Source organism: Balaenoptera acutorostrata, chromosome 15 (assembly GCF_949987535.1).
Source record: "Balaenoptera acutorostrata chromosome 15, mBalAcu1.1, whole genome shotgun sequence".
In the NCBI taxonomy this organism is placed as follows: domain Eukaryota; kingdom Metazoa; phylum Chordata; class Mammalia; order Artiodactyla; family Balaenopteridae; genus Balaenoptera; species Balaenoptera acutorostrata.
In genome coordinates, this window is record NC_080078.1 from 84,437,092 (window position 1) to 84,455,052 (window position 17,961).

At 39.0% G+C, this 17,961-nt stretch overlaps 1 protein-coding gene across 2 annotated transcripts; it reads left to right on the forward strand.

Moving 5' to 3' along the window:
- The first annotated feature begins 4,256 nt into the window (after nt 1-4,256).
- Nucleotides 4,257-16,855, forward strand: SPO11 (SPO11 initiator of meiotic double strand breaks). 2 transcript variants are annotated; one of them, XM_007185260.1, is made up of 13 exons: nt 4,257-4,387; nt 6,209-6,322; nt 7,602-7,690; nt 8,112-8,178; nt 8,411-8,519; nt 8,864-8,947; nt 9,656-9,692; nt 9,984-10,093; nt 12,393-12,492; nt 12,910-12,947; nt 13,881-13,957; nt 16,140-16,251; nt 16,736-16,855. In XM_007185260.1, exons 1-13 carry the CDS (start codon nt 4,257-4,259, stop codon nt 16,853-16,855), a joined length of 1,188 nt encoding a protein of 395 aa, XP_007185322.1. The 2 variants fall into 2 exon arrangements, with proteins under 2 accessions (XP_007185322.1, XP_007185323.1); XM_007185261.2 differs by lacking the exon at nt 6,209-6,322.
- Nucleotides 16,856-17,961: the final 1,106 nt, after the last annotated feature.

Genomic DNA, 17,961 nt, shown 5'->3' on the forward strand with positions numbered 1-17,961 from the left:
ACAAATGACTAGCTGTCTCCAACAAATAAACGGCAAGGAAGGAAAAGAGGGAATCCTGTGGAATTAAGGAGTCTTAAGAGACACATCAACCAACAGCCACGTGTGGATGCACCTTGTTTGCATTTTGACAAGAACAAACTGTGAAAACAATTCATGAAACGACTGGGGAAATTTCAACAGTGATGGGATATTCAGTGATATTAAAGGATGATTGTGAATGCAAGTTTTGGTATGATAATGGGATCATGGTTATTTTTTAAAGAATCCTTATTTTTTAGAGATATTTGTTCAAATACTTGTGGAAGAAATAATATGATGCCTGGGATTTGCTTCCAAATAATCTGGAATGAGGTGGGGAAAGGGGAGGATGTAGATGGAAAAAGTTTGGCTGTTTGGCTGTGATTGACCAATCATGGCAGCTGCTGTTGGGTCTGTGGTAGTGGATTACATACCCTCTCCCTAAAAACAAACAAACATGACTTCATCAATCAGATGACCTACAAGCTTACAAATATTTTGGTGCTCTTACTAAAATTCAGTTTAACTTTCTTTATTGCTCTGTTTTACATCATACATCCAGGTATATAATTCCTGGCTATGGAAAATGGGTGAATTCATTCATCAGTACTAAATTACCTTGACTTGGAGGCAATATCATATAGTGGCTGAGAGTAGAGAAACTATTCCTGTCCGTGGTTTGTCATTTGCATCTCTAGGAAACCCAGTAAATATACTTCTTGGAGCCTCAACTTTCTCTCCTGTAAAATGGGAGGGAGTAAGTGAGATTTTGCATGTGGAGCACTTGGCCGAGTGTATGACCGTCAGAAAACTGCAGTGACTATTATGACCAGTGGCAGCAACACCAGAAGAATGCAGAGTAGGGTCTATTCATATTAAAAAAGTATGCTTATTCAGGCATCTGCAGAAAGATGACTGGGATGAAATACTACAAAGAGATTACAGAGAGATAATCCCACAGGGAGTCATTCATTCATTCAACAAACACAACTGAGTAAGTACCTTCCATGTGCCAGGCACAGGGGAACTGGGGCCACTGCCTGAGCACAGCCCCTGCTCTCCTGGGGAGAGAAAGGAGGGCATGTTGAGACAAGGGGAAAACAGGGCTCAAGACTTAGGGGCAGTGCAGGGAGAGGTCCAGACCAGATCTGAAGGACATAGGAGAATTAGCCAGGTTGGATTTAGGGAGGGAGGGCGGAGAGGTGGGAGAGAAAAAAGGACAAAGCATTCCAAGCTGTTAAGGGAAGAGCAAGTGCAAAGGCCCTCAGGGCAAGAAGGACTAATTCCAGGCTCAGAAGGATCACAGAGTCCCAAGCAGGACAAATGGAGGTGGGGCAGTGAGTGGCCGCAGCTGGGAGAGGGTTTCTTTCATTTTTACTTCATACCTTCTGAATTACGAAAATATTTTATGGAAGCATGTGTCATTCTTATAATTTTTTAAAAGTTAAAAAAACACATACAAAAGTAAAACACCTTATAAAGCCCCAAGGAGTAAAGAAATTATGAGAGCATTTTCTCTACTCTTTTCCTCTCAAGAATTCTACAATATGTTAAAATTCATTCACATTTGCTTAAAAAAAAAAAAAAACCACTTAAAAAAAAATCTAACAAGCACAGCACCCTCTCCCGCCTGGTTTGCTGGAAGGGCCTCCCCATCCTTCCCCACCTCCTTTCCCTTTTTTGGTGCGTTAGACATGGAAACGATAACTGCACCTAATTTCAGCGACGCTCTTTCCAACCCTCATGGAGGCTCTGGCCCTCAAACAAGTTTCTAAGTGACAGGCTGAGCTTGGAGGAAAGACCCACTAGTAAGGTTTGGGGAAAAGCTTTTCATTTTCCCAACGGAATGCTGTTTGAACACAATTTGGAGCGTCCCCCCACCCCCTGTCCCTGTGCTGAGCACAGCCGGCCAGTAGGAAGAAAGAACTTGGTACTGGGACTGCCCTGCAAAGTGGCGTCTGCAAGTTTCCTCTGCAATCTGTTGCTAGGGGTGGAATATCTGTTTTTCTGGTTTCCTCTCAGCCCGGGGCTGGGCTTCACTTTGATGTGAAGGAGGTGCACGGCGTGCATGCGAGTTACCTGAGTGGAGGTGGAGACCTGAGGGCAAGGCTGCAGCTGCCTGGGAGGAGGGCTAAGGCCTCCCCCTTTGGTCTGCGCAGTGGGAACCCCAGCGAGGCCCTTTCAAGTCTGCACCTTGCGGTTTCTCCCCACAGGAAGGCCAGCTTTATTATGGGTTTGTTCCCTTCACTGTTTTGATCCCCTCCCAGGGCCCCCGCCCAGCTCAGGACCTTTCATTTCATGTCAGGTCTAGTGAGGCCGCTGGCTCCTGGCTGAGCGTAGCGCTACGTGATACAGAAGGGTCTGCCCTCCTGAGAGACAGAGATCAGTGGTCAGAAGGTTTCTGTCCCAGGAGAGAGGTGCCTCCCAGCAGACAAGCCTCAATGGTGTCATTGACTCAGCCTCTCCCTTCAAAGGCCTTTTATTGTTTGTTTCTCATGGAGAACCCACCTGCTGCAATGCCTTCATCTGAAAGATGTAAAAGCTGAGGCCGGAGGGGTAATTCCACCACCAGAGAAACCCCCGCAAAATTATGATGCATTCCCAGCCAGACCCTCAGTGGTGCCTCATAATCTAGCGGTAAGAGCTCCACTGGGGAGTCAAGGTTTACCTGCCAGCTCCGTCGCCGACCACAATGCAATCTTGCCCAAACTGCTCAGCCTCTCCAAGCCTCAGTTTCTTCACCTGTGAAATGGGGAGAATAATTTTTACAGCTTAGGGTTGTTGATTTAAGTCACCCTGCCAATTTAATTATTTAAGTGTTCACCTGTTTCTCCTCAATTCCCCCCTTCCCCTAGACTGTGAGTCCCCTAAAGGCAAGGACTCTGTCCGCCTTGCTCACAGACGTGACCTCAATAACTACAACTGCCTAGTGCAGGGTAGGCGGTGAGGAAGTATTTGTGTTGATAATAACGAAGGCCCTCAGCACCAGGCTCGGCACAGACACTCATCGTTATGAACAGAGGGAGTTTGTTATTTATGATGGGAAAGCAGGTTTTGTTTCAACACTATCAAATCACCAGGAACTGAGGGAACAAAACAGCTCTCTGGAGAGGGCCTGATGTCAGGTGGCTCTTCTGGGGCAAAGCCCCCAGGACCCCATCCATAAAGGACCTGTTCCCACAGGCTTCAGAGCCACCATGCTCCAGGGCCTCTCCCGCTGTCCTCTCTCTCAAAGAAATGTCCCCCAGAGGCAGGACTCCTTCCGCGGGGCTTCAGAATTCCTATCTTCTGCTCTAGAAGAGAGCAGGGGTAAAGGCTCAGCTCACCAAACCTGCAAGGGCAGGGTTGCTAGGTTAAAATACTGGACGACCAGTTAAATTCGAACTTCGGACAAACAATGAAATAATTTTTTAGTAAAAGTATGTCCCAAAGATTGCATGGAACCTGGTTATCCTTAAAAAAAGTATTCACTGTTTATCTGAAATTCAATTGTAACTGAGGGTCCTGTATTATAATTTGCTAAATCTGGCAAGCCAACAAAGTGATGGAGTTGGGATGTTAACCCAGGCCTGCCTGAGCTTGTGGGCCTCACTTTCTCCTCTCCTGCAAAATCCCCATGATCGTATTAGGAAACTCTTGGCATGGTTATGGGAATTAAAAGAGAGAGGCTGAGTGAAATGGGCTTTTAAGCCCTCAACTACTTCATAAATGTTAGCAAGGGCAGGAATTTTGTTTGCCTTGATCCTGAGCTGAACCCAGTGCCTAGAGCTGTATCTGACACACAGTTGGATAGCCATAACTATTTGTTTCAGTGAAAAACCGCTGGTACTACTTTCCATAAATAGCCCCCCCCCAAAAAAGACATAAAACAATTTAAAGGTCCCAAATCTAGGTCCCACATTGCAAGCATACCCTTCTGGTCCCTTATGCTTGTCCCCATACTTGCCAGACGGCGCCCAGACAACGGTCCCTCACTTTGCCTCCCAGGTAGGATTGCACCTGAGAGAGCCCCGCGCATGCACGCCTCACTCAATGGAGATGCTATGCGCATGCGTTGGTCCAGCTCCGCCTGGGGCGTGGGGGGAGGTGAGGAGTGCACATGCGCGGTCAGCCCTCTCCAGAAAGTGCGGGAAAGGAGCTGCGTCCTTTCCCGGAAGTGCTCTGTGGGTGCGGGGAAGGGCGATATCAGCCCAAGTCAAGTTCCTGCTCTTGGACACTTTCATTGCCGGGCGGTCCTCATGGCCTTTGCACCCAGGGGTCCTGAGGCCTCGTTCTTCCAGGTTTTGGACCAGCACAGGGCTTCCCTGCTGGCCGCCCTGAGGAAAGGCGGCGGGGAGCCTGCTGGCTGGGGGACGCACCTGGCCTCTAGGTATGAGGGCTCCTTCTGGGGCGAAGACGGCGGGACTTAGCGGAAAAACTTCCTCGGCGCAGCCGGGCTTGAGGTGTTCCGTGGGGAAATGCTGGGCCCCTTCCCGTCTCCCACTGTGGCGGCCCCAGGGTGAGGCCTGTTGGGCCTGCCAGCCCTGAACCCCGAGAAAGGCCCTTGTTTAGCGACCCCCTTTCTCTGCTGTTAACTTATTTTGAACTCAGAAAGCCTGGTGACAGACCACCCTCCCCCCCATGTCTTCTAGAATGTTCCAGGAGCATCCCCACAGCTGGGTTCACGAGTTTCTTGAAATCCTAACAGTTTGGGGGAGTTTAGGGCACAGTTTGGCCTTGTGTGTGTTTAAAAAAAAAAACAAAAGTGTAAAAATTTAGAAGTTTTCAGGCTTTTTTTTTTTTTTTGGAAGGGGGGAAAATCAATGTTGTGAGTTCTCAATAAGTGTGTTTTATCAAAATGAACAAGGAAGTCAACACATTTTAAGTGGTTTCTAGTGAGGCAATGGGGTTTTTGACTTCGAAGTGAAGAGAATGTACACTTCTTTAAATGGATTAAAGCAGTTAGAGGTTAGCTCAGAGTGCGGTGCTGATAAAATCAGTTAGGAGATTCTCCAGCTGCCCAGCTTGGAGTTAACTACAGAAATTATGTTTACATTATTCACCACTTTTACTTAAAATGCTCTGTTGTTCTGCTTCCTTGATCTGCTTTTCCCATTTATCAGCAAACTTTTTCACTTAAACAAATTACTGCCTTTTACTTTTAAGCCCAAACCAACTACCAAAAAACCAAAAAGCCGGAAAAACCCACAAAAAATTTTTTACAAAAGGATTTAGTTTAAGGGAGAACTGGGAGTGAAGGAAAGAAAGGGGTGGAAGTCCCTTTTTACATTTCAGATGGAAATCTGGTTGTTTTAAAGTTGGTCATAATGTTATTGTAACTTTTTTTTTCCAGGCTGGAAAAATGAGATATTTGAATCAGGTTTTGCATCCCGCTATTAGAAAATATGAAATGTTTTAAAATTTATTTTCTGATACATGCATTTTCAATGAAAACTCTGATGTTTCTGTGGAAATTAGAACACTACATTTTGTGCATTTTCTAGATTTAATATGAGTTCCCTTCCTAGGCAATATTCTTACGGTGTTTATAACAGAAAAACATTTTTTGAAGCTGATGGCTTGTGAAATTAAAAGTCAGCTGACAGAAAACTGGGCTAAGTCTTAATAATTTTCTGTGGTGTAGTAGTTGCCAAGTCCTTTTATGGTAGTGATTAAACTTTTTCTTTTTGTGTCACTAAAATTCAAAAGGGCTGATTTATGGCATGAGATCAATTAAGGTAACGTGCTACAGCATGAAGTTTTTCTTTTGAAATATTTTCGCTTTGCATTTTGGGGAAATTAATTCAAAGCAAGTATTACATCAATTTTAATTAAAAGATTTATCAGTAGTATTTCAAGTCAATGAGTTTGTATTTAAAGTAGGCTGATATGAAGAGTAGATAAAAATATATTTATAAATTATATTGTCTAGTCATTAAAAGGGAGATATTACTTCAATTGGTAATTGAGAAGTAAAATTACAAGCAAATGAAATTTCTCTGTAATTCACCACTATAAATACAGTTGTTGTTTTAATGCATTACTGTTGTAAAAGTTTAGTGGGAGAGAATATCATTGACATATATCACCTAGTCTTAAAAAACAACCAATGAAACTAAAAATTACTTTAATATTGATCTGGGGAAATGTTACATACTTTAAAGGTCTAATTTAGAATTAAGATTGAATCATGGTGTATTTATTGTTTCAGTTCTGAGGTTCTTGCATCTATAGAAAATGTTATCCAAGACATAATCACAAGCTTGGCAAGAAATGAAGCACCTGCATTCACAATAGACAACAGATCAAGCTGGGAGAATATAAAGTGGGCATTTTGCATTTTTTACTTTTAAATGCAGTATCTATGTCATTATTTGAGTTTGAGTTCGAGTTCTAGTTGGATTTAATTCTTTTTATTGCCTTTACCCTGCCAAAAAGATCTAAGGAAGTTTACAAAATACATACCATACAGGCAGGTTTTATAAACTAGAAGTAGGTGTGAAAGATAAGGCAAAGGGAAAACAATGCTAGGAACAAAAAATGCAGCACCAAAAGGGGTTAGAATTCAAAATGCATATGATAAAGTCTCACAGTCCTGCTAAAAATAGGCTCCAGACTTGGATCTAAGCTTTCTAGCACTCAAAAGGGGGAAATAGCACCAGTGGAATTCTCATCTACACTGCAAAAGCAAACCACTTGCTCAGGGGAGCTACAACCAGTCCTGATACTGAGACCAAAATAAATGTATCCTGAACATAGAGCACATTTTGATGGCTCTTTTCCCTAGCAAATCTCCCCCTGCTAAGTCCTGTGTCCAAGAGGGTAAAATCAGCAAACAGCTTTATCAAAGTCCTGGAACCTAGTTACATAGTTTGTTTCTTTCAGATCATCAACCTGTAGACACTTTCCACTTAATAATGAAAAACACTACAAGAATAGTCTTCAATAAGAGTTACAGAAACAGAATTAAAGTAATTTTAAGGCTCTTTAGGCACTAAGTATTCTTTTATGATCAATGTAATTAATGTAACTGTAAACTTTTGAATCATATTTTGTAAGATGGATCTTGAAGCAGCTGTCACCTAGCCTATTTGCCTGGTGCCTTCTGCCACCTTTAGGACAGGCTTGGCAGTTCAATTTAACAACCTAGTCTAAATTGTTATTTCATTTACTGTAACTTTGGGGGTAAATTAAATAAAACATTTCAAAACATTATTAAATTGAGTAAAATTATTAAATAAACCAATCAAGAAAATGAGCAAAATGCTAATAAAATTGTGAAATATTTGGTAATAGTTCACATACCCTAAATATCTTCCTGGGAAAGAAAGAAATACACACACACGCATCATAATTAAAGGTATTTAATTCATGTATTTTATACACTTGCTTTTAGTGCCTCTGTATGTTGCAAAGCTAATTACCTAATTACCACCTGGAATTATCTAAGCTTATAAACGAGGTTATCATAATATATCAGTGCTTACATTGAGAAGAAATGGGGATTTAAATGATGTTCAGAAGAGGACATTAAGTGTATATTGTTTGGTGTTCAGAAGTTAATTCTTTTTTATTCTATTCCCTTGCTTTAAACAAAATGACAGGTTTGAAGATTCTGTGGGTCTTCACATGGTATCTCATTGTACCACAAGAAAAATCAAAAGTGATTCACCAAAATCAGTTAAAAATTTTGGTAAATTAATCTTTCTTAGCTTTCTGTAGTAAAATAAATAATTTTGGTTACCTTCTGGGTTATAGTTTTTCCTAGCTAAATAATTTTACTTGTTCTTTAATAGGCCACCCTGTACTTGAAATACATTTATAGAATTTTGCATTGTTAATAACCATGGTAGTAAAGTATTATTTCAAAAGAAATTTTCAAGATGCATGAGTCAGTGGAAAAGTATTCTCTCAATATTGCTGTACATAGAGCAATTAATTTTATCTGATTCTTCAGGCAGTTATTATTCTGTACTTAACACTTCTTTTTTGGGAAGATAATTTTTGTAATATTGTGGAAAGTAACTGAGGACAGTTAAAATCCTTGATAGCAGTATGTTTTGAATTCGTAAGAAAAATGATGAGTAACTTGTTTATTGTGTCTTATTTTCCAGCGCTAATCCTTAAAATATTGTCCATGATTTATAAATTAGTACAGAGCAACACTTACGCAACCAAACGGTAAGTACATTGTTCTAATAAATTACTCTTTAAAATGCAGTGTGAGATTTAGTGGCATTAACTTTCATTAGATGTTTGGAAAAGTTACATAAAACTAGGCTATGGGTAGTAAACTACTTTGCTTATATGTTGCCTTCATCCAGTTAAAGCTTTCTTCAATTAATACTCCAATACTTACCATATTCAAAGAGAGTATGGTTAATTAAAATATATATTTTTAAAATTTTCATAGAGACATATATTACACCGACAGCCAACTCTTTGGTAACCAGACTGTTGTGGACAATATTATCAATGATATTTCCTGTATGTTAAAAGTGCCGAGGAGAAGTCTGCATATAGTAAGTAGCATTTCATACAAAACATTTACAGACAAAACATATAAAAATTGTAATAGAAGAATAAATGTAATCTGTGCCTTCTTGCCGTATTTTTGATACTATGTTTTTCTCACTATGAATTTAAATAATCTATTCTCTTCGTATTCCCTTGGATAAATGAACCAAAACAGATGAATTATCAAATATTTTTCATTTCTAAATGCTCTTACGTATTTTCTCCTTTATTTCTTAAACTCCAGTCTGAGCCAAAATACATATAATTTAGCAGGTGAACATGAGAAGGGACTGAGAAGCATAAAGTAAACTCAAGAAAAAGGTTTCAGATATGTCTATTATTTTTTCAGTTATCTACATCAAAAGGTTTAATTGCTGGCAATTTAAGGTATATCGAGGAAGATGGCAACAAGGTGAATTGTGCATGTGCAACAGTAAGCATCATTAATGTTTTCACGTGTTTTAACTCCATTTCAGATCGTTTGTGTTTGAAATGTATTTTATTTACTGCCTTGTTATGTAGTTTGGAGCTTAAGATGTTAAAATAAAATCGATGAATATGTATATGCTGTACAGGGTTGTACATTAGTTTCAAAATATGCCAGTTGCCAAATGTCATATTGAAAGAAACAAACATACACATTCCTTTTTAAAATGCACTGTTGTTTTCAGGCAGAGCGTGACCTGACCCTTTTAGCATGGTTATTTATGTAACCTTCATAAAATTTTCTGGTTCTGAAATTAATGTTTGTTACTGAACTATTTGTTAGGCTTGGTACATAGAAAGCCCACAGTACTGAACTAGCACAGAAGTTTGGAAAGGGCCAGCTCACCATTTTGGAAAGAGGAGAATGACACCTATGAGATGCTGCATAAGGAAGTCTTTCCTTCATCAGTTTCTGCTTTTTAAGCCATTTATCTATAAAATTTCCAAGAAATTCTCACCTTCTAGGAAGTAGTTTAGGTCATATGTCTGTTTTCTTACTGAAAAGTAAATCTGTGTCCTACCGTTTTCTTACTGAGGCATAGACCTCTGATAACAGGTGTATTTTTTTAATGAAAATATAGGATTTTTGTGATAAATTTTAAAATGTCGTTAAGCTTGCTGTTTATTTAAAATAAAAACTGTCTTGTTTTGTTAGGCTGTCGCTGTGCCGTCTAATATTCAAGGAATTCGGAGTATCCTTTGGGAAAACTATTTAAACGTCTAGAATGTTCATTCATCCATGACTTTGATAAATCAAGCCTTCATAATGTGTAACCAACAAGCCAAACCCTGTAGTGGTCAAGACGAGCACACCATGGTCCCTTTTTTAAGATCCTTTTAGGAGCTCACCATCTAGTAGGAGAGACAGATATCTAAATACTGTGTGTGAATAGATCTCTGTTTACCTTCAAATATAACCGTTATTTAGTTAGTGGTTAAATTGAAATACTCGTGCCTTAAATTTATCAGCCTTAACTTCACAGATTTAATTACAGATGCAAAATTTCTATTAATTGTAGAAAAAGATGCGACATTTCAGCGGCTCCTAGATGACAATTTTTGCACCAGAATGTCTCCGTGCATCATGGTTACGGTATATTATCTACTTTTACCACTATTCCAAGACTAACATACTACATTGGTGATTGGTAAGAGGGGTTTATAACATCATCCATAAGCTTGGACAGCATTCTGTTATCAATATGATGCATCCTTTGGGATTATAGAACAAGAATTTCCAAGGTGTTTATTTAACCATCCTCAAATCCGACTGAAATCAAATAACGCCTCCCTGGAGGCATCCTGATATAGTGTAAATATCGGGTGCTTACAAAAGTGGATTGGTGAGAATGGAAATGACAGGGATTAGTGTGGCAGCGTCATCAGTTAGACGGAGAGGGACGTAACTGGATTTGGGGAGCCTGTCCAGAGGCTCTCAGGTGGTTGCCTGGGTGGAAGGATGCCAGGGGAATGATTAAGGAGAAAGGACTTAAGCAGAGGGCATTTCCAAGGCAAATCCAAAAGGACGTGGTGACCATGGGATGAGAGGAAGGAGTCAAAATGACTCTGGTGTGTGGAACTTTACCATGATGTCACCAGCGATACTACAGGACAACTGGTGGGAAGGCCCAGTTCTTCGCGCCAGAAAGATGTTGAATGTAGTTTTAGAAATATGAATTTGAGATGATAGCAGGAAATCCTAGTGGCCTCTGCCCAGTTTGAAATGAGGGGAGAACGGTTGAGATGGAAAATGCAGACTGAGAGCTCATAAGTAATAAAGGCGCTACCTGAACCCCTGAAGTGATCTCTCAGTGGGGGTGTCCTGTGGCTCACGCTTTGGTCCAGTCCTCCTCAGCTTTCACACCTCCCTGGTGAGAGTGCATGCTTGCTGGGCTGATAGGAAGCCAAGCCACTACCGACAGAGGAAGCTGCCCGGGCCCCGGCCTCTGTTCAGCTGTTGGCGTTTGAATCACGGCTGGTACTAGCGCATCGAAGGCGCAAGTAAAGCTCGGCTCTCTGTCACATTTCTTTTTCTACCTTGCCTTTCCTCTTGTAGGCTGCCTCCTAGTCCTTGCCTACCTACACGTTGGTGCTATCATGGTGTCCACTGATAATTGCTGTCATTGCTGTGGTGAAACACCCACAAGCAGCTGACCTGTAGTAGCTGTTTCTACAGAGGGGAGCTGAGAACCGAGGGCCAGGCTAGGAAGGAGCCTTTGGTACTCCTCTGTGGTCTCCTCTACCACATACGTGTGTAGTCGTTCCCAAAGGAAAAAATTAAAATACGCTAGCGTTCACTAAGTGCTCATGGTGTGCCAGGAGCTCTGCCGGGCACTGGGTACGATAAGGGTTCCCATTTTAGGGCTGTTTTTCACATAGCAACGTGTAAAGTCTTTCCAGCCTTGTGAGGTAGGTATGATTATCATCCCCGTTTTAACAGTAGGACAGTGGGACCCAGGAAGGTATTTCACCGCAATCTTAAGGCTGGTCAGAACTAGGGCTGGGATTCGGGTAGTTCAGCTGCACATTGCTGTAGCCCCATAACTGTGTGGCAGGAATGTTTATCCCACTTTATAAATAAAACCACGGCCAAAGACACTAAGAAACCAACCCAACTTTACCCGCTCATGATTGGCGGAGAGGGAGTTCAAACTCAGAGCGGTTGCATGGAAAGCCCATTCTTCTCTCTGCTTGCTTCCTTCTCTGCTCCATGTTTCATTTGGTTTTCTGCTTTTTTCTCTTAATGCTATTGTAAAGCTCTTTAAATTACTTTTCTACATAATTGTTGTTTTAATGGCTTCATAATACTCTTCCACTGCTTAGGGTTATTAAATTCTGAATGTAAGCCAGGTACTCTTTTAAATGCTTTATAAATCATTAAATAATTTAATTCCTATAGTAATTTTATAAGGTGTTAAGAAGCCCCAAACTTCAGAGAGTCTTCGTGACTCTTTCAGGTTCATGCTGCCAAGAAGTGGCAGAGCCAGATGCCAGCCCAGGCTGTCTGGCCCCAAAGCTGCTGCATATCACCACCGTGCTCTGCTGCCTCTCCATGTCCCTGTTGTGAGATATTTTGGCTATTTATCATAGTTTCTGTCCTGTTAAATAACCCTGCAGTAGACATCTTTATGTATGTCAGATTTTTCTTACTTCTGTTTCTGCTGAAATATTTCCTTAGGATTATTTTCTAGGACTGGGATAATTGTCAAAGGTATGAAGTTATGTGGGCTTTTTCACCCTGTTGTATATAGTGTACATTTTTTCACAGTCAAAACCAGTCTTCCGTCACTTGAAATTTAAGGTGAGGGGATCTAACTTTTAAGTTACTAACAAAATAAGAATATAGTTTGATCAGTTTCATTCTACTAAATGATTTCAATACTTGCTTTTAGGGAAAGGGAGTACCTGATCTGAACACAAGACTTTTAGTCAAGAAGCTGTGGGATATATTTCACATTCCTATTTTCACTCTTGTAGATGCTGATCCTCATGGTAATTTATTGTTGGACTATTTGAAACAATAGTCATAATAAATCATGTCTGTAGTTGTGTTTTTCTGCTCATAGAACACTTTCATAAAATATTCTGGGACTTCCCTGACCATCCAGAGGTTAAGGCTCTGCACTTCCACTTCGTGGGCACGGGTTCAATCCCTGGTCTGGGAACTAAGATCCCACATGCCGTGCAGCGTGGCCGAAAAAAAAAAAAATTAAAAGAATATGATTATTAGATTAAAATGAATGACTGTAATCATTTGGGGCAACTTATCGCTGTTTTTACCGTATTAAACTGAACCATAAATTTTCCATTGGTAATGTCCACAAAAATAAAAATTGCAGATGTTAGGTATAATTATCTAGCCTATAATATGCAAGAAGACTAATTTTAAAGTTAACTTTCTTTTAACAGGCATAGAAATAATGTGTATCTATAAGTATGGATCTATGGTAAGTATAGAAAAATATTTTTCCTTTTTCACTATTGAGATATTTTATATTCACTGAAGTGATTTCTGCATTTACTTATCAGCCCCTAGTAAGCTAAGGGCCCCCAAAATATACTGGGGAAGCTACTGTCCTAGTCTAGGGCCAGTCTATTTGAGACCTGTGATTCCAGCTTCCAGCATGACCAGTGTGACTGCCGATGACAGAGTGGGATTACCTGTGGGCAAGAGGCATTAATTATCCTCCACTTTCCTGGCCTGCTGAAGTAACTGTGGGCCCTCAGCATAGCAACATTGATCATTGATTATACCCTGAAAATTATATATAGCCTTGAATTCCGACTTCCAACCATTGGTTGAATTCCAATTCCAACCATAAGGAGAAAGGAAAAGATCACCAAACTTCACCACTAGAGACAGCAACTACCACACATCAGTGGTTGTCAAAAATGTCGTCCTGGACATCAGCATCACCCGGGAACTTGTTAGAAATGCAAATCTCAATCCCCATCCAGACCTCCTGAGTCTGGATTTCCAAGGGTGGGCGTTCCAAGTGGTTCTGACACATGGTGAAGTTTGGGAACCATTGGTGTACACCTTGAGTGTCCTGATGTATATGTTTATAGCAGATGAAAAGGATGGTGGAGCAAGGTGTTAAGGTATGGAATCATGAACAATAGTAAATGCAGGTCAGAGGGGTCATTTGTAGTTTTACTTTATAGAAAACCAATACAGAAATACTACAGAGCAGTTTTAAAACCTCCACTGAAAGTCAAGTTTAGCTAAGCCCCTGGTGATTTTTTCTTACTTCTGTGGTCTCTGGGGGTGTGAAGTCTTCAGTACTGGTCCTTCCTAATAAGTTAAGAAATTTGCTGCAAAAACAAGTATGCTAGTTCTCTGCATACCTTTGCTAATATAGTTCTGCTCTTTATTTTAGGCTATGTCTTTTGAAGCCCATAATCTCACAGTTCCAGCTATTAGATGGCTTGGTCTCCTCCCTTCTGATATCAAAAGGTTAGGTGGTTAGCAGAAGTAGGATATTTAAAATGATGATTCATTGTAATATGTAATATGTAATATGTAACAGCCTAAAAAGTCACTACCTGGGAAAGCACTTAATGGTTTTTACTTACCGTGTTCACAATGACTCGGGATTATATAATTATGAATTACATTTATCCACGTTTCTGTTTCAACTACTAAAATACTTAAATATATTTGGTTAATTGAACCTTTAGCTAGCTAGAAGACATTTTTTGTTTTACCTTTATGGTTAAAGTGTTTAGTAATTTTTTTTATACTTAGAAAGTATGAAGGCATTGAATCTAGTTAAATGGTAATCATTGACAACACCATTTGCCATATGAATTAACTTTATCATAGATTTAAATTTTTAACTTCATTTAAAAATCTCATTTTAAGATTAAAGTTGGGAAATCTAAATTTTGTCATTTTTAATATATATATGTTCATTATAGAAAAAATATCATTAAGTAACAAGATAAAAGTCACCTACGGATGAACAGCTTTACCCTTGTTGATTATTTGCTGTGCATTGCCACAACTTCTTCCAAAAGAATGGAGTCATACTCTATTTTGTAGTCTGCTTTTCTCACATAACACAATGTGATCGCTTTTCCTTATCAATAAATACATTCCTAAGACCTCATTTGAATGTCTTCTTCTGCTGAGTTCCAATTCTGAGTGTGTTTATTCAGTCAGCCCCTTGCAGTTGGACGTTTGGGTGGTTTCCACGTCTCTGTTCCAGTGGATAGTGCTTTGATGGGCCATCTTGTAACTAAATCTTTGCCCCGTACCCTTAATTAGTCCCATAGGCCGAATTCCCAGAATTGCTGGGTCAAAGGGTATGCACATTTTTAAGGCTTTGACTGCCCTCTGGATAGGTTAATTATTTTGTTTTCCCTGGAGAGTAAGAGCCCATCTGTCCTTCAGCATGAGACATTATCACTTTATTCATCTCTGCTAATGTGATATTTTAAAATATTTTATTGTTTTAATTAGCCAGTGAGAATGAAATTAAACATTTATTGGATTTCTTTAAGCAGTGAGCAAACCGTGGTAACAGGTGCTTATTTTATAAATATGCAACATGAACAGGTTTTGGGTAATCACTGCTTCTTACAAAATGAGGGCACCAGAGAAAACATTGTTTTCGTTTTTTGAATGTTTACGCTCTAGTGAATCAAAGTTTTGTCAGTTTAGTGTATATGTCATGGTCAAAATCCCTTGGGGGTCATCTATTTGTAGGAATATCATTTCTAACACAACTTGAGGACAGAGGATCTGATTATTGAGGTGGAAAACTTGAAGAAACTCTAGCTGCATCTCATAAATTCCATCAGTGCCCTCAAAAGCCACTCTAAATAAATGTACAATCAAAGAAAAAAGTGTGATAGCAACACAAACATGGCTTCAAGGGAAATCCTCTAGGCCTCCCTTTCAATCAAATTGTCATCCTATTCAGGAGCTGCCACTGGCAAATGGTCATAATTATGGGGACATTGAAAAAGACTGTTTGAAACTGGAGCTCTCCTGAGAAATCCAGGATTTGTGACTTCAAAAAGCAGTTCACAACATAAATCCTGGACCTCTCATGTTCTATTTTTAAAACACATACCAAGATAAAATTACAATCTTTTTAAAAGTGTAAAACTAAATAGATGTGTGCATGTCTGTGTGCATGCATGAATGCATAAGTGAAAATTGATAGACTAACTTCTTCGGCCCAGAAAATTCTCAATGAATTACAGAGAATTAAGTACTCAGTGGAACCTAAAATGCCACAGTGGATCTTGCTGCTGGCCACACATACTGGCGCTCACCGCGTCGAAACTGCGGTGCTCTGGAGGCTGCCTTGGTGTTGATACACACGATGTTAGTGTTCTCGGCATTTGTTTTATAACCAATGTCTGTCTTCCTGTCATCGTCCTGTGAGTGTGGCATGAAAGAAAACAACAACTTAAAACAGACTTCCGCTATGATCTTGAACATTTGCTGGTCTAAGACATGCCAGATCCCCCAAATTCTGTATTTAAAAGTGGATCTGTACTAATTTTCTCATCTGTTATTTCTGAGTCTCTTGAAATAGTATGATAAATAAAAATGAAATATATGTGACCTTAAAGTTAAAGGAGCACTTTGTTTTTACTGATTTTTTTCATCTATTTTTTTCCAGATTAAATATACCTAAAGGTACTTTAATTCCACTGACAAAACAGGACCAAATGAAACTTGACAGTATCCTGAAGAGACCTTATATTACTTGCCAACCATTTTGGAGAAAAGAAGTACGTTTCTTTTTAAAATTCAAATGTTGTATGTTTTATTGCCTTTTACTTTAGCAGTGGCTATTTACGTAATATTTTGGAACTATCCTTCTTGAATTTTTATATAACCAACAACTAACGTGTGTGTTGTTCAGCAGTAAATGGTTGTAGAAACATTGAATTGTGAATGCTAATAGGTAAGATCAGCTGGGTGGAGCTGATCTAGTTTATCCTCACCGTAGTTATATACCCATTGTCTATGGCTGTATTATAGTTCATGAGGGAAAAAAGGAGAGAAGGAAATTATAAAGATCCCAGACCATTCCTAATTATTGAAGGAATCCATACTAATATTTTTAGCTGTAGCAGCTCCAGAATATTCTGGCTGACTTAAAGGTTATTGCCGATGGCTTTGGAGAATAAAACAAATCTAGATTTATCAGTTTGAGTTGACAGAACTGTAGCAAAGGACTCTGGTATGATTATATTTTACTTTTATTGACAGATGGAAATAATGGCAGACTCTAAAATGAAGGCAGAAATTCAAGCTTTGACCTTCCTATCATCAGATTATCTTTCCAGAGTGTACTTACCCAACAAATTAAAATTTGGAGGATGGATATAAAAATATATCAGAATATATCTTGTGATTGCAAGAGGCTTTTCATTAGTTTTGTTTTCAGCAGTGGGTGCTGTTGTGGAAAGAACATATGGTCTTAATAAAATAATTTCTGTTAATTGTATTTTTTGTCAAAAAAAATGCTGCACTCTAATTTTCTTCAGAAGGCTTTATTTTATCCTTCTCTGTAGAGACTAATTTCTATCCTATGTTCTAAAGTAAATCATAAAAGAATGTATGTTATTTTGACTTTTAAATTTTGCTTGAAAAAAAATGTTTACACATGTCATCAAAGTCTGCAGAAATATTTTATTTACTTTCTACAATACAAGTAATGTTAAGGCATGGAGTATCTTATTAGTAACAAAAATAATAATAACCTAACTTTGAGAGGTTGCAAATGAATGATAGTGTCCAGCAGTTTCTTCTTAGTTATATTTTCCTTTGTCTTCATAGTATAAGGGTCATACCTCATTCATTTACTGTGAAATTAGTAATATTTATTATGAATAAATATTTGGATTGATGTAGTCTTCAGTGCTTTGTTTTATTTTGAGCATACTTTTTTTTTAATAATATACTTATTTGAAAAATTTCCCCAGGGTTGTATCAGTTCTCACCCAAATTCAAGTCACCTGAATTCTTCTCTAGTCTAGGTTTAGAGAACAAAGAACTAGTTTTAAGATTAACAGAAACCTCAAGTTTTAATAAGGCCTTTCTAGAACAGTAAAGATGTGATCTTTTCCTGTCATAAACTTATCTTAATTTTTCCAGAGATGAGTTTTATGATTTTATTCTGTACTTTCAATAAAGTTTTAACTGCACTGGAAAGTTTATTATAATTGTAAGCAAGATTATGTATTTATAGGAGAAGTAAAGAAATGTTGGGTTAGTTTTTTACTGAGATAAATGTTAATAATAATAATAGATGTTTCTGAGAACTTGTATGTGCCAGTCACTGCTTGCACGTTATCTTATTTAATTCTCCTGAGAAGAGCCTTGTCAGGTCAGTAGTTACACTTACAGTTTACAGGTGAGAACACTGAGGATGTTGCTTGTCCAAAGCCACCCAGCCAGATGTAGCAGAATGGGGACAGTAACACTCTCTACCT